Here is a 16,389-nt window from a genome sequence, read left to right on the forward strand (position 1 = left end):
GTTTCAGCAAAGCCTTTGCCATGTTTGACTTAATCAGTAGAGGCTGAGAACTTGTTTTGAGATAGTTTGAACCTTGAAGAAATGTCTCTCTGGAAAGTCTGCACTTATACAGCTTATAGCTGTGTAAACCTTGGTCCTAGAACACTCCTGGCAAACTTGGGAGTTCTTACTTCTGATTATGGTCAATAGGGACGGAGAATTGTTTGAGTTTTCTTCTCTCCTAGGCAGCAAGAACAAGCAAGATACTTTGATAGTTAAAACCATTACCAGCCCAATTAACCTTGTGTTATGACTGAGTAGAAATAACTAGACTGAGCTAGCTGAGCTGAGGGTCAGTCTTTTCCAAGATGATTAACCCCTCTGCTCCTTTAGAAAATGAAGGTTTAGCATCTTGGTGAGCTCCTCTACTGCATCTCCAATAACCAACATCAATCAATATATAACAGCTGATTGGAGTCAGTACTTGATTAAATTTGCAATAGCCAATTGCCATTCTCCCTGATATATCCATCTTCTGCACAGGCCTAATAGCAGAGGTAGAGGGATATGTAGTGGAAACTACCACCCTTGCTTCTTTTAGGACCTTAACGGTGGAGAAATCATTTTCAGGGATGTGAAATGTTTTGGATTCACTAATTTTTCTGAGGTAGGTTAATGACTTTCATTTGGCCTTTCTAATCATAATATCTCTCATTCCACAGATCAGGGAATGAATGTGAAGATTCAACAAACTTCTAAGTGTATCTATCCCAGTTATATATTCGGGAATGGGAAAATATACTCAGGGGAGTTCAGAAACCCACTGGACCTGTTGTAATTCAGACTTTGGTTATAACTTCATTGGTCATCTGACCTTAATAAAGTCCCACTTTATAAAGGGAGTTACAACAGTGTTGGGGGTCTCCAAGGACTAATTAAGATCTAGTGTCTAGTAGGCCCTGATGGCCTGATTATTTAATTTTCTCCAGTGTATGGTTACCCAAGCAGAAGTCTCTCCTTCAGGGGGCGAATGGGAGAGTCATTAGTACTTTTTTTTTTTTTTTTTTTTTTAAAGTTCTAAGCCAGATCCTTCATCAAGTAGAACCAGCCTCTAGTTTGTTTGAGTTTTGTCTCTAAACTGATTCATGTCTGGAATTTGCTTGAAGGGCCATCTTTGTTTCTGTGATCCTGGGTAGTGTTAGTTCTTTTGCTCAGGACGTTTTGTGCTTTTACAAATTGAACAAGAATGTAGGCTTCTTTTCTACTTCACTTTTAGGAATACCATGGGTATTAACAATTAATTAGCTAGTGCCAAAGATCTATACAAATGAGGCTATTATGAACACTACTTTGCTTTGTAGTGCTCACTACACTAAAAATGTTTACCTTGCCTTTGTTGACTCAGGGCTGCCATTTGGCCTTTGCTATTTGAGGGTCTAAGTAGCCCCATTCCATCTAAGTTATGCAGTTGAACAACTGAAGATCCCTGTGTGAGGTTGGGCATTAAGAGACGAGCAGTTCTAAAGTGCTTCACTTTGCTGGTGTTCCTCTTATGGCATTAGGGAGGGCATACTTTCTGGACCCTCTAGAGGTACAAGCTTCTGTTCTCTATCTAATACTTAGATAGGTTCTATTTTCATCTTCCTTCTTGATTTCTTTCCTTCTTTTAATTGGATATCTTATTTATTTACATTTCAAGTGTTAACCTCTTTCCTGGTTTCCCCTCCACAAACTCCTTATCCCATCTCCCTTACCCCTGCTTCTATGAGGGTGCTCCCCCCACCCACCCACCTCATCATCCTGGCATTCCTCTACACTGGGGCATCGATCCTTCACAGGACCAAGGGCCTCTCCTCCCATTGATGGCAGACACCTTCTTGATTTCTTGTGTTGTTTATTTTACATTAGTTTGACTATGCACTAGAGTTTCTTTTGCTGTTGATCTGTAGCAGCAACTCTCAACTTGTGGCCCATGGCCCCTTTGGAGGTCACATATTAGATATCCTGCATATTAGATATTTACATTATGATTTGTCATAGTATCAAAACTACAGGTATAAGTAGAAATGAAATAATTTTATGGCTGGGGGTCACCGTAACATGAAGAACTGCATTAAAGGGTCACGACATTAGGTAGGTTGAGAACCACTCATCTGTAGTCTTATTTCATTGTATTAGATAGACTACAAGTAGTTATTTTACAGTATTAGTAAAGATTTTCTTTGTGTTTTAATATATGTCCTATTTTAGAGAAAATTCCTTTGGCTGCAGAGGAAAACAAAATGTGTATTCTGTAATATTTGGATGGAATGTTCTATAGATGTCTGTTACACCACTTGGTGCATGGCAAGTTAGTCAGGGTTCTCTAGAGGAACAGAACTCTTAGAATGAATCAATCATCTACCTGTTTATCTATCTATCTATCTATCTATCTATCTATCTATCTATCTATCTATCTATCTATCTATCTATCCATCCATCCATCCATCCATCCATCCATCCATCCATCCATCCATCCATCCATCTATCTATCTATCTATCTATCTATCTATCTATCTATCTATCTATCAATTTATCCATCATCTATCTATTCAGCTATCATTTATCTATCATCTATCTGTAATTATCTATCATATCTATCATACCATATCTATTTATATTTATGTATCTTATCAGATCATATTATAGCTATCTATATCTGTCATCTTTGTCTTATATCTTATCTATCATCTACCATATGAATTAACATTTATCATATCATTTCATATCTGTCTAAATCTATCTATCTATCTATCTATCTATCTATCTATCTATCTATCTATCTATCTATGATTTATTGGAGTATCTTAGAGGCCGTGGTACTGATAGTCTAACAGTGGCTATCTTCTGACAGTCTAATATTTCAGTCAGTATTCGAGGCTCAAAGTCTTAGCTGATATTAGTAGGCTCTGATACTAGCGAAGGAATGAACTTCCAGCAAGAATGAGGCAAAACCCAAAAGCTTCCTTCTTCCATGTTCTTTTCCAAAGCAGCCAATAGAAGATTTGGCTGAGATTTAGGGCAAGTCTTCTGAACTGAAATAATTTGGATTTAAGGTGGGCCTATCCACCTCAAAGGATCCAGTCAAGAAAAATCCTTTAAGGTATGTCCAGCTGCTTGGGTTTTATAACAGGATGTTCTGTTTAGTTGGTGAGAGTAGGGTGTTAGTCTGTGACTTTACATCCACTAATAGTAGTTTTATAAAATTGGGTTAACCTTTGGGTGTATATCTTTAGAATTGCAATATCCTCTTGATGGAGCGGTTTGTTGATCAGTATGAAGCAACATTCTTTATCTTTTCCTAGTAGCTATCCTAATAGCTTTGTCAGATATCATAACAGTGACACCCAATCATTTCCTGGGTCCAGTTACTTGGAATACCTTTTTCTGTCCTTCCAGCCTAGGAAAATGAGTGTCTATTGTTATGCAGTACATTCCTTAGAGGCAAAAAATAGCTGATATCTGCTTTTTTATTCAATTTACTAGTCCGTGTTTTTTAATTGATAAATTAAGACTGCTAATATTCATAGTTGCTGAAAGCTATGTGTTGCTTACTGCCATTTTTGCTCATTTTTTTCAGCCTTTGTTTTTATGTTCTCTTCCTCTCTTGTTTAACTATTATCCTAGCATTGTTGATTATTTCCTATGGCCTTTACTTTTCCCTTCATTTTGAAGAGCTCCATCTCCTGTAGAGTTGGTTTAGTGGTATAAATTTCTATAGTCTAATCTCACTACAGGAAAGCTCTTATTTTTCCTTCATTTATGGCAGAGAGAGTTTCTGGGTATAGTAGTTTGGGTCAGTTTTTTTTTTTTCTTTCAGTAGCAAAAAACTAACATTCCAAGACCCCTAACTTTAAATTTTCAGTTGACCAATTTAGTATTATTCTCATGAGCCTGCCTTTATTTGTGACTCAGTCCATCTGTGTTACTGATTTTAGTATACTCCCTTTTTTCTGTGTGTTTAGTGTTTTGATTATATTATGATTAGTGGAATTTCTTTGCTCTTGTCTGCCTGATGTTTTATTTCCTATTGTATATCTGGATTGACATCTCTTTTGCTAAAGAGATGGGAGATTGGGAGAAATTTATTATGGTTCTTAATTTTTCCCTTTTCCTTAGAACTAGAGTCTTCTTTTTCTATGCATGGATTCGATCTTTTGTGTTGTGTATGCCTTGGAATACCCCTCACACTTTTTTATAATTTTACCTTCATCCTTGTTAGGGTGTCCTCCACCTCGTGTTTGAAGAAGTATTAAAAAAGTATAGCAAAGTAAAAACAAAATTCGAGGCTTTTGGGCCCAGGCTTGGGAGTGTAGCCTTTGTGGCTTAGTGCTCCAGGTACTGGTCATAAAACAGATATCGACATTCCTTCCTCCACCCACCTGCTTCCTGGGTTCAATTCAAAGAATGGCACCCTGACCATTACTGGAACCTGCAATGCAAATGTGCTATCTTTAGGGGCTCTTAGATTGTTAGGGGCTCTTAGAAACTGTCTTGAGAGATAACCTGACACTTGTGACTTTATACTTCCTTGTGACTCTTAACTGGTATTTTTGGTATTTTCCAACAACGCCCTCCCCACCTCCATGAATTGTGGTTTCTTCCTTTAAATACCCCCTTACTCAGCTACTCAGGGCACCATGGTCCTCTACCCCTGCGTGGTGTATGACCATGGGCCCGAGAACGCTCTCGAATAAAAATCCTCTTGCAGTTGCAGCAAGATCGTTTCTTGTGGGTGATTTTGGGGTGTCTCCTCTCCTGAGTCAGAACGTGAGGGAGTCCTCACGTTGTGGGTCTTTCATGTTCAAGCTCATATAGCCTGTCCTTTCTAAATGCATTCTATTGCTGAAGCTTTCCATGATTTTTTTCTTTTGTATTTGATCTACTATTTTTTAATTTCCAGTGATCCAGGCTTGCCTTTCTTCAGGATTTTTATCTTTTCCTTGGATTCCTCTTCCACATCCTGTATCACTTTCCTTACTTTTTTCATCTTTTTATGCCATTGAACATACCTATAATTATTTTTTTTTCCTGTTAGTGATTTCATCTAATCCTCTCTCAGTGGGTCATATTGTACAGTGCTAAGACACTAGTTTTTGGTGGAGTTATAATGTCCTGGGTTTCGTGTTTCTTATGTTATTGTGTTGGGATTTTTTTGTTTTGGTTTATTACCTTTCAGCTAAAGTTGAAGCATTTGCAATGTTCTGGTGGGACTTGGACATGGTAGAGTTGCATGTGTGGTTCAGAAAATAATTTCTCAGTCCAGGAGCTCAAGGTACCTAGTGTAATTTCTGTGTTTTTCCTTGAATAGGTATTAACTGGTGCCACAGACCTTTTTGGTCCCTGTCTGTGTAGAATGGGTCTCTAGTTGCAGGTGGACAAGGAGTCGGCGAATGAATGACAAACAGAAGCGACACAAGAAATTGTGTAGAATCTGAATGTAATTTGTCAAGTCGACCATCAAACTTTTTATACAGAAGAATAACAAGAAACCAGGCAGGATACGTCTGCTGAGTTATAGTGACACAAAACATAAGGAATGTATACATCAAAAGATGGTGGGGACCAGGCTGTTGCTGTTTACCACTAAGAATGGAGCCAGGTGTAATGCTAGTCTATTGTTAAGCCTGCCACCAGGGGTTCTAGTGAAGAAACCTGTCTCAGGGGGATTCCCTAACTCTTTCAGGTTAAACCCACCTTTTCGCTAGGCCATTCCCTTGTCAGGGTAAGACTGGCTATTGTCCCAAGTAAACACTCTGCAGACCAGCCCTGAGCTATTCCAGCTCCATTCTTTGTAATGCCTAATTAGTTTCACAGGGCTCTTCTAGAAGTAAATTTGAATGTTACTGAATAGATAACATTCTTACTGAATTCCTACTGAATTCCAAGCTCATTGGCTTCAAGCATTTTCTAAGACGTTAGAACACTGGTGGAGGCTTACCTATGTCAGAATTCAATCTTTAAAGGCACTTATAATAAAATAATGCTAAAAGAGAGCATGTGGATCCATACACCAGACTAACTCGGGGATAGGGTATGAGTATACGGGTTATGAGAATGCCTGGTTCCAGGAATTTCCTCCTGGTTCAAGGAGTTTCCTTGAAACTCCTTGCCTCGTGAGTTCTTCCAGGCCTCTCAGCCTGCCAAGCAGACTTCACTGGAGTGAGCATAGCAAACTTGGAGAGTTATAAGAGATGTTCTATATGACCACATACAATTGTCATACTAGCCAGTTCACAACATTGACTCCTTTGACTTCAATACTGTTGGAGATAAATAACCCCAGGCAGTATAGGAGTATACTTCCAATTTAGTAATAAGATCAGGAGTAGAAAGGAAGTGGAGTGAGTAAGGTTAAATGTTAGATTCACCCAGAAAAGAAAAAAAAGGATGTGGTAAAGTCATTAGGAGGGGAAAACTGGGACAATGTTAAGATTCACAAAATTTTAACATTGTTAAAGTTGTGGGAGGTTACAATTAAGATGTATAAAGAAAGGCGGGTAAGGTTGAGGAAAAGAAGAAAAGATGCAAGAATAAGTTGGGGAGGCACATATAAGATGTTGCTGCACAATCCAGTAAAGAGTACCTTCTAGTAACCAGGATGCATAAACACAAATAATAGTTCAAAGTCATAATAGCAGTAAACCAGCAAACCAGCCAACCAACCAACCAGCCAGCCAGCCAGCCAACCAATCAACCAACACACTGAGGCATATATACAACAGTAGAAATTAAATAAAAGAATAAATAAATAAAACAAATAAGCAAATAAAAATAAAAATAAAATACTGATGAAGTGAATTGTTGGCACAGGTATCCAAGTTGAAAAGCTGTTGTTTCAAAACCCACTGTCAACAAGAATAGTAAAATTTTACTTCCTGTTTCCTGAAGCAGCCTGAGGTCTAGTCAGTGTTCACTGGCAACCACATTGTTCTTCCCTGAGAAGACTGGTCTAGAGAAAGGACTCTCTCAGCCTCTGGTACAAGTTCACAGAGACGGGGGACTCTGGGGAATCCTTAGGGACCCCTGCAGTGACTTCTCACCGGCAGTCTGATTTCTCTTCCACAAATTCAGAAAGAAGTTAATTGTCCAAGGCAAAGCTATGGTGATGCTCACGGAAGCCATTCTGAGTCTGAAGGTCTGGTCCTGCCAGGTGTGGGCAAGCTGTGGTCTTGGTGGGTACAGGTCACTAACTTAAGCTTATTCTCAAAGCACAGATGCAAATGGCTGGGATTCGAGCCCTAGAAACTGGGTGTCTCTGAAGCACAGGTAAAGACTGTTCTAATCAGTAGCTTCTTGCCTCTTCTTCCAGAATGTTCCAGTCAGATGTCAGTCATGCATCTTAATTTCCCACTGTACCTCATTTATATTCTTTTGGGGTTTTGTTTATTTTTTTTCTTCATTTAGTGATAGTTGGTGATTTTCTGATATTAAGTGGTGAGACAGCAAGTTAGTGAAATAAAAAACATATCTTTATATCAAATGTAAATATTAATATAAATGAACTTGGCATGCAACTTAAGTGATTCAACGAAGCAATATTATTAACATGTTATCTTATTGTATAAAGGGAAAATGGTTGTCATATATGTACCAGATGTTTTCTGTAACTAAACTTGTCTGTAAATATATAATCTTATTTTTTTAAAAAAAGAGTCTAATTTACCATTATTTATGCAATAGAAAAAAAATAAAAGTTCTTTTTTTTCTTCCTTTTGAAAAAAAAAAACCCACTGTCTCTAGCTGACTCCATGAAATACTGTGTATGATAATGATAGTGGAAGCCATCGGTCTCTGTGGCCTCAGGATTTTTTGGGCTTTCTTGCATGTGGAAATCAGAATGTAAATTCTTTTTTGATAGTTCTCTCAGAAGAGTCTTTCCTTGTGTCTCCTGTGCCACTTAAAACCCTAGTTTTTAGGCTGTGTGTGGTGGTAATGCCTTTTACTCCATCATCTAGGAGGCAGAGGCAGGCAGATCTCTGAGATTGAGGCCTGTCTGGTTTGCATTTAGAGAGTTGCAGGCCACAGAGTATAGCATTATGAATCCCTGCCTCAAAAACCAAACCAAACCAAACCAAACCAAAGCCCAATCCATGGTAACCACCACTTCAACTATCACTCCCCTTAAAATCATAGTCTTTGTTCCACTGTAGATGTTGTCTCTCAACAGTTTCCACATCATTGAATCCTGTATGTTTTCTATTTCCCTAGTTTAGAGGTACTCTGCTGGCAATGTATACTCTGGTGACAGTGGCTCTAAGTTTCCAAATTGTTCAGTTCACAGAAAGTCTGAGGTCACCAAACTGGAGGCTCAGCAAGAGTCTTTGTTGTTTTGTTTTAAATTGAAAAATTTTGATTTCATCCCCATTCTCAGGCTCTTACTTTCTTTCTGGCTTCTCTGAAATGTTCCCAGAGCCTTGGTAATGTTGGAATTGGTGTCTCATTTAGAGCTGAACACCAAGTCTTTAATCCTTAACAATGCGATTAGTTACACATCTCTCCATTGACTGCTATCCACTGCAAATGAAGCATCTTTGATGAAGATTGAGAGCAGTCTAGGTCTATGGATATAAACAAATATCTCTAAGGCAGTTTCACAAAATGAGCATTTAGCAAAATAACAATATCAGGTTCTACAATGGTCATTTAAAATTTGTTCATTTATTTTTAATTTTTAAACATTTTGATACAGGCTCTTTTTAAAATGGTACCTGTAACTGCTTTGATGAGAGTTTTCTGGTGCTGCTCTTCACTATTCTAGTCACCATATGTGCCTATGCTATGGCTTCCCCTGTTTTTCTGCTCTCCATAGCATCATAGCATGCTATTGAACATATGGTGAAGATTTTCTGTGTCTCCTGCTGTCTGCTGTTGGTCTTCCTGCTCTCTGGATGTGTAAATACTCAAACCAAACCAATTCCCCAAGATAAACTGGACTATGTTTCTTTGTAAACTTTTTCTTTCAGTTGATATTCAGTTTAGTTTTTTCTAAATTGTTCTTCATTATTGCTTGATTGCATTTTCAACAAATGGTGCTGGCACAACTATCGGTTATCATGTAGAAGATTGAGAATTGATCCATTCTTATCTCCTTGTACAAAACTCCACATAAAACCAGAGACACTAAAATTTATAGATGAGAAAGTGGGGAAAACCCTCGAAGATATGGGCACAGGGGAAAAATTCCTAAAGAGAACAGCAATGGCCTGTGCTGTAAGATCAAGAATCGACAAATGGGACCCCATAGCCACTCTTATAAAGGGCAACATTTAATTGGGACTTGCTTGCAGCTTTAGAGGTTCAGTCCATTATTATTGTGGTGGGGAGCATAGCAGCATCTAGGCAGGTGTGGTGCTGGAGAAGCTCAGAGTTTTATCTCTTATTCCGAAGGCAAACAGGAGAAGACTGAATCCTCAGGCAGCTAAAAGGAGGATCTCAAAGACCACCCCCACAGTGATACACTTTATCCTACAAGGCCACACCTATTCTAACAAGGCCACACCTTTTAACAGTGCCAATCCCTGGGACAAGCATATTCAAACCACCACATATCTCAGTTGAGGTAACCTAGACCCAGAAAGACAAATGAGGTATGTATTCAGTTATAAGTGGATATTGTCTATTAAGTAAATGATAAGCTAAGATCCACAGACGCAGGAAGGTTAGGTAAAGAGCAGAGCTCTAGAGAGGATTCATGGTTGTCCCTGGGAAATGGAATAAGAAAAATACTATGGGTAGACTAAGGACAGATGGGAACAGGGTGGAGGAGTTGGGGGTGGGGGTTACATGCGGATGGTACGGGATGGAAGAGGAGAATTCAGGGAGAGACAGCTAGAATTAGAGGTTGTTTGGAGGCTGGTGTGGGAATTTAGTGCATTGAAACTTCCTAGAATATATGAGAGTGATCCTAGTGAGGATATAGACTCTGAACTGAATAATTTTAGTAGCCAGTCAAGGCTTCTAAGTGATGGGACTATGTTGCATTCAGTTGAGTTGTTGGCCAAGAGTGTCCATGGAGATCCCTGTGGTGGTTTGAATATCCTTGGCCTAGGGAGTGGCACTATTAGAAATGGCCTTGTTGAAGTAGGTGTGGCCTTGTTGGATGAAGTGTGTCACTGTGGGGGTGGTCTTCGAGTCCCTCTTCTTAGCTGCCTGAGGAGTCTTCTGTTTGCCTTCAGAACAAGATGCAGAACTTTCAGCTCCTTTTGTGCCATTCCTTCCTAGAAGCTGCCATGTTCCCACTTTGATGATAATGGACTGAAACTCTGAATCTATAAGCCAGCCCCAAATAAATGTCATTTATAAGAGTTGTTGTGGTCATAGTGTCTCTTCAAAGCAATAGAAACCCTAACTAAGACAATCCCTAAACAACTCAGGATAATACTTGGACAGAGCTGGTCTCCAAAACTCTGACAGTGGAACCCCATTGCTGAGGACATTCACACAGTTTATTGAATATGGAGAGGTCTAGCTTCTGCCTGCATGGAGACTTATCCTATGATTTTATTCTGCAGGCTATGGAAAGAGAATCCTGACGCCAACTCAGTTATGAAACTCTTGACCTATTATCTGTCCTGCTTGAAAGATGTGCTGGGGCAATGGTAGCATAGAACTTGTGGACGTGGCCAACCAATGTCTGGTTTAACTTAAGGCCCATGCCAGGAGAGGCATCCCATGCCCTGTAATGTCTGGATGGCCAGAAACCAGAGACATGATAGCTTAGAGACCTAGGGTAAAACCAAATAGGATTGGTAAAAACAACCAGTGAAATGATTTCTAATGATATTCTACTATACTCATAAATTAGTGCCTTGTCCAGTTATCAGAGAGGCTTTTCCAGCAGCAGATGGGAATAGGTATAGAGACCCACAGTCAGACATTATGTAGAAAGAGGGAATCTAAATTGGAAGTTTCCTTTGGGTCCCTCCCCTTGGATTTCAGAGAAACCCATTGAAGAGTGGGACTGTAGGAGTCAGAGGGGATGGAGGAACTAAGCTCCCCACCCCCATCCTGCTGTTCCAACTATTCTGGGCTCTACTTCATCCTTTCTTTTCCAATGTATAGCACCTGGACACCCGAAGGGAGAAAGTAGAATGCAGAACTACAAGGGAGTGAGTGTGTTTCTGACTCTTTTTCTTGTTCTTGGGACAGTTTTTCATTGGGTTGCCTTGTCTAGCCTTAATTTGAGGGCTTTTTGCTTTGTTTTATTGCATCTTGTTTCGTTCTGTTTGGTTGTTGTGTCTTGGAGGCATGCTCTTTTCTGAAGGAAAAGAGAAGCGGAGTGGATCTGAGGAAGAAGAGATGTGTGGAGGAGCTGGGAGGATTTGAGCAAGGGAAAACTGTGATTAGGATATATTGTGTATGTCAGGATGTATATAATAGAAAAAAATCCCTTCAATTAAAAAACATGGACAAACAGTTTTGCTTATTCCATTTAATAATTGTGTGTTTATATGTATGTGGGTATGTTAGTTCCACAGAACATATATGGATATTAGAGAATCACTTGTGAGAGTCAGTTATCTTCTTCTACCATGTAGGCTTTGGGTATCAAACTCAAGTTGTTGGGTTTTTGGGGGGATTCCTCCATAGATTTAAAAAAATAATGGTTATTGTCTATTATTTTATGTGTACATGTTTCTTGCCTGCCTGTTTGTTGATCCACCATATATATGAGCTGCCTGTAGAAGCCAGAAAAAGTCTTGAATTCTCCTGCTACTGTAACTTTCATGTGGATGCTGGCAACTGAACTTGGGTCTTCTAGAAGTGCAGTAGACTGCTCTTAATCACGGACTCATCTCTTTGCTCCTCCCATAAGGTTTTAAATAGAAAATTATTTAATGACATTTACATAATTAAGACACTATGTCAATTATTATATAGTACAAATGCAATAGACATTATCAATATAACTGCCTATATATACTTGATATAGTATTTTTTTCTATAGTATCTGCAGGAATGATTTTTAAGTACTAGATCAACAAAATTTGTACAATAAACTAAGATGTAGCTAAAGTGTTATTATATTTAATAGCAACATTTCCTTTCCATTTTCCTATAAAATATTTGTTAGAGATTTTAATATAATCAACATTAATAAATGCTCTTATATCAAGGCTCATTTGGTGTGGTATTAGTATTTGTTGTCAACTCAATGCAACCAAGAGTCATCTCGGAAGAGAGAACCTCAATTGAGGAATTGCCTAGATCAGATCGGCCCATTGCCATGTCTATGAGAAGTTGTCTTCACAATTGATGTGAGAGGGCTCTTTCCAGTGTGAGTGGCACCATCCCTAGGCATGTAGTTCTGGGCATGAGCCAGAGAGTAAGTCAGTAACCATCTTAAGGGTTCTTTGGAAAGTCAGTTGTGTTGGATGATATTTTGATAAAGCAGACATGTGAAGGCATGTTTAGCTCAACTGGACATAGGTAAAAGGATGTTTGAAAGGATGTTGCACTAAGGCAGTCTCAGGAAGAAATGTTTCACAGAAGCAGACACAGGAGAAAGAATGCTTTGCTAATGACATACATGTATTGGTCTACCTTACATTGTGTAGTTGAGTTCTAATTGTTGGGACTCCATAGAATGAAACACTCCAAAAAACTGGTGGTGTGCTGTGGTTTCTTGCTGCTTCTGCCGACTAAGGCCAATTGGCAGAGTGACATCAGCTGAGACAGACTCACATGCTGAGGCAAGACAGGTGCTGAGGCAAGACCCCTGGAGGACAAGTGATGTTTGGAGGAGTATAAATAGAACTCAATCAACTGTGAGATGGGCTTGCTGGTAGAGCTAGCTGCGCATTGCTTGTTGGTTTCGCGTCTTTGCTGATCTTCATTTCATCGAGAGAGATACAGCCGAGGACTTCTGGTATTCCTGGTTGTCTGAATCCCTTCTGCTGACTCATGCCATTTGACTGGGGCCTAGCTGCTCCTGCTAAGTCATGTCACCACTGCTACGATAACATTACTGAACTGGACTGCTGGTATATCCAGGAAATGTTTGTGAGTGGATTGAGCTGCAGCTGCTGACCTGTGAACTGAACTGCTGCTTTCCTGACAATGAAGATGGGATTTTTTCCAAAGAATCATTTCTAAATAGGTCTACTTCCCCTGTATCCTTTCTTTTCCACTACCTTTGGTGGGTGGTGGGATAGAAGGGAGGTTAAAGTGTTTAAGAACCATCATTAAAAGAAGACTTTGAAAAATTCAAGTTACAGCATCTTTCCTCCATGGTTTCTGCTTGATTTCCTGCTCTACTTCCCTTAATGATATGATAGATTATACCTGGAAGTGTAATCCAAAGAAACAATTTCCTCCACTAGGCTGATTTTGCTCAGAGTATTTAATCATAGCATTAGAATAATATACTTGGAGTATGCTGTATAGCTCGCCCATATGAGAATTTTATCAACTTAACCTGGGATTTGGAAAGGATTCCTGTATAGTGTGATATTTCAGTTGCACACCTGCATCTTCTCTGTCTTTATTTGTTATTATTTGGACGTATTTTGAATGTGGTCCCAAAGGGTCCTGTTTTGGCAGCTTAGTCTTCAGTACATGAGTACTGGGAGATGATGGAACATGATAGAGGTAGAATAGAGTGGAAATAAATGATGGAAGGTGGTTGGGTCACAGGAATACCTGTCCTCAAAAGAAAGTAAGGTAGTTCTCCTGGAACTGCAGTTTTTATATGAGTAATGAAGTCCTATTTTCCATCTTCCTATCCTACAATTTCTTCTTCTTCTTTTTTTACTAGCTATTTTCTTTATTTACATTTCAAATGTTATCCCCTTTCCTAGTTTCCCCTCCGAAAATCCCCTATCTCCCTCCACCTCCCCTCCCAACCCACCCACTCCTATTCCTGGTTCTGGAATTCCTCTATTCTGGGGCATAGAACCTTCATAGGACCTAAGGCCTCTCCTCCCATTGATGACCAACTAGGCCATCCTCTGCTACATATGCAGCTAGAGCTACAAGTTCCACCTCGGGTTTCCTTTGATTGGTCCTTTCTTTTCTTTGATCCTTCTTGAGTATACTTCATACATTGTGATGCTTGTTATTCATGAAATCCTCACTCATTTCAGCTGATGCTTGTGTTTCACCTTCAGACCTCTAAAAAGTAAGGAAAATAAGTACCTGCTCTGGAGTAGTGTCTCCAGAGAGGTCACATACTTGAATGGTGCTTTTATTTCTAGAGCTTCAAAGGATGACAGGGTCTCTACTTGAAATGCCTGCTAAGATGCATCCCTTCAGTTGTTGAAAATCAAAACAAAATACAGTTTAACACAGAATTTTATATACTTACATTTTATTTTATTCTTCTGAGACTATATTTAGACAGACCATGTTTAGTAAATGTTTCTTATATTTGCAGGGTACAAAATCTATTTAATAGTATACATTTACAAAACATTATAACCATTGTTTTCTTGACAGTAGCAGTTCAAGTGTACATAACATGTATACGTAAACATACTTTATTTATCCTGAAATTTTTTTCTGGACTCTTCCAATATGAGAATTGAAATTGAAGTTAAAATTCTATTATGTGGGAAGAGTTGTTAAAGGTTTGGAGGTACCTCAAAAAATCTGATTAATTTTTACCTCTTTCTTCAGCTTGCAGCCATTTGTGATGTGTTTGTGGAAAACTATGTTCCTGGGAAACTTTCTGAGATGGGCCTAGGATATGAAGATATAGATAAGATTGCTCCTCACATCATCTACTGCTCCATCACAGGTATTTCAACCCTGAACCATCCTTCTATAAGAAACCCATCACTTCTTCCCCAGCCTCAGAGACTGCTGAACAGAATTATTAGGGACCTTTGACCTAAATTGAACAGTTTTATAGATTTATTGGACATTTGTGTTTCTTTTCTGAATTGGCAAATTTACATTTATACCTAACTATAGTAAGGGTCAAAGGGTTTTTTAGGCCTTCAGTTATTATTGAAATATCTCCTCCCCCAATTCTCAAATTCTGTAGGTTTTTTTCCCCCCAGAGTTTTACATAATCCATGCTGGCCCTGAAACATCTTTGCTGTAGCTGAAGATGATCTTGAATTCCTGATCCACTTTTCCCCATTTCCTGAGTGCTAGGCTTAAGTGTGTGGGTGCTACCATAATGGCTTCAAACTGCGATTTAGTGAAGAAAAGGCCATGGAGAAAAACCATATGATCTCATAGTTGTCAGCTGAGAGGAAAATGTGTGGATCACATGGTTTTAGAGGTCGGGATAAGGGACTCAGGAGGAAAGGGGACCGGCAGTATGGAGAAAAATCCCAACTCTCTCATCATTCTATATTTTCCTTCACCACCTCCTTACAGTCTTTAGAATAATATTTGTACCAAATCCTGAATGGCTGAGGGACATGAGCTTATACAACTATTAAATAGTAAATAGCTTTAAAACCCAAGCTTCTTACATTAAAAATGTTAAATATTCTTATCCACTACAGAAGTGAAAATCAAACTTACATTGAGCTTCTGGGTCTCCCAGCAAGAATGCCTACTGTTAAGAAAACAAGCAGCAGGACATTTGGTGGGGATGAGGGCGGAAGGGCAACTCTTGTACACTTTTGATGAGAATATGAATTTTTATGGCTACTATGGAAATCACTAAGGATGGTATCTCAAAAAATTTAAATTGGGAATAACATATGATCCAGCTGGATATATGCCAAAATGGATCAAAGTCAGCATAAGCTAGAGCTATCTCATAGTGCTTATTACTGTGCTGTTCACAATAACAGTGCTCTAAAATCAACACAGGTTGACTATGAACAAATGACACATGAATAGATAAAGAAAATATAGTGTAGGGACACAATTAAGTTTTAATTAACTATAAAGAAGAAAGAAGTCATGTCAGTTAGAGGAAAATGGATGAAAGTAGAGATCATTATGTTAAACAAAATAAGACTCAGATAGACAAATATTGCATGTTTTCTCTCGTATATGATCTAGAGTGTTAACATTATGAAAGCAGAGGAGAGGCTCTTTGGAAAGAAGAATGGTATTGTCAGGAAGGGGTAGGATATTGTACTATGGGTAAATATCAAAATTTATAAATATATGAAAATTATGTCATGAAATGTGTTATTTTGTAAATTACTGTATGATAAATTACCTAGGTTTCTTGGTGCACTATTAAACAATTCATTACCTTCCATACTTATGACAGTCATTCTGAAGTGCTGCCTTAGGCTTTTGATTGCTGTAATGAAACACCCTGAACATTTTGAGGTGTAAAGGGTGTGCTTCAGCTTAGATTTTGTAGTTCATCATCTAGATGGGCCCTCTTACCTCAGTCATCAAGAAAATGCACCAGAGGCTTGCCCACAGGCCAATCTGGTGAGGATATTATCT

At 38.8% G+C, this 16,389-nt stretch overlaps 1 protein-coding gene across 6 annotated transcripts in view; it reads left to right on the plus strand.

Annotated features, from left to right (window-relative positions):
- The window catches only part of Sugct (succinyl-CoA:glutarate-CoA transferase), an 844,211-nt gene that overhangs the window by 49,940 nt on the left and 777,882 nt on the right, over positions 1–16,389 (plus strand). For all 6 annotated transcript variants that reach the window (XR_003834661.2, XM_029468350.2, XM_021180767.3 and 3 more), the window contains exon 6: positions 14,638–14,758. Coding sequence is in view for 5 of the 6 variants with exons in the window: in XM_029468350.2 (XP_029324210.1) it covers positions 14,638–14,758 (121 nt within the window). In the remaining variant the exon portion in view is untranslated. The remainder of the gene's footprint in view (positions 1–14,637; positions 14,759–16,389) is intronic.

The sequence above is a fragment of the Mus caroli genome, unplaced genomic scaffold, assembly GCF_978045245.1.
Source record: "Mus caroli unplaced genomic scaffold, Mus_caroli_1 scaffold_15, whole genome shotgun sequence".
In the NCBI taxonomy this organism is placed as follows: Eukaryota; Metazoa; Chordata; class Mammalia; order Rodentia; family Muridae; genus Mus; species Mus caroli.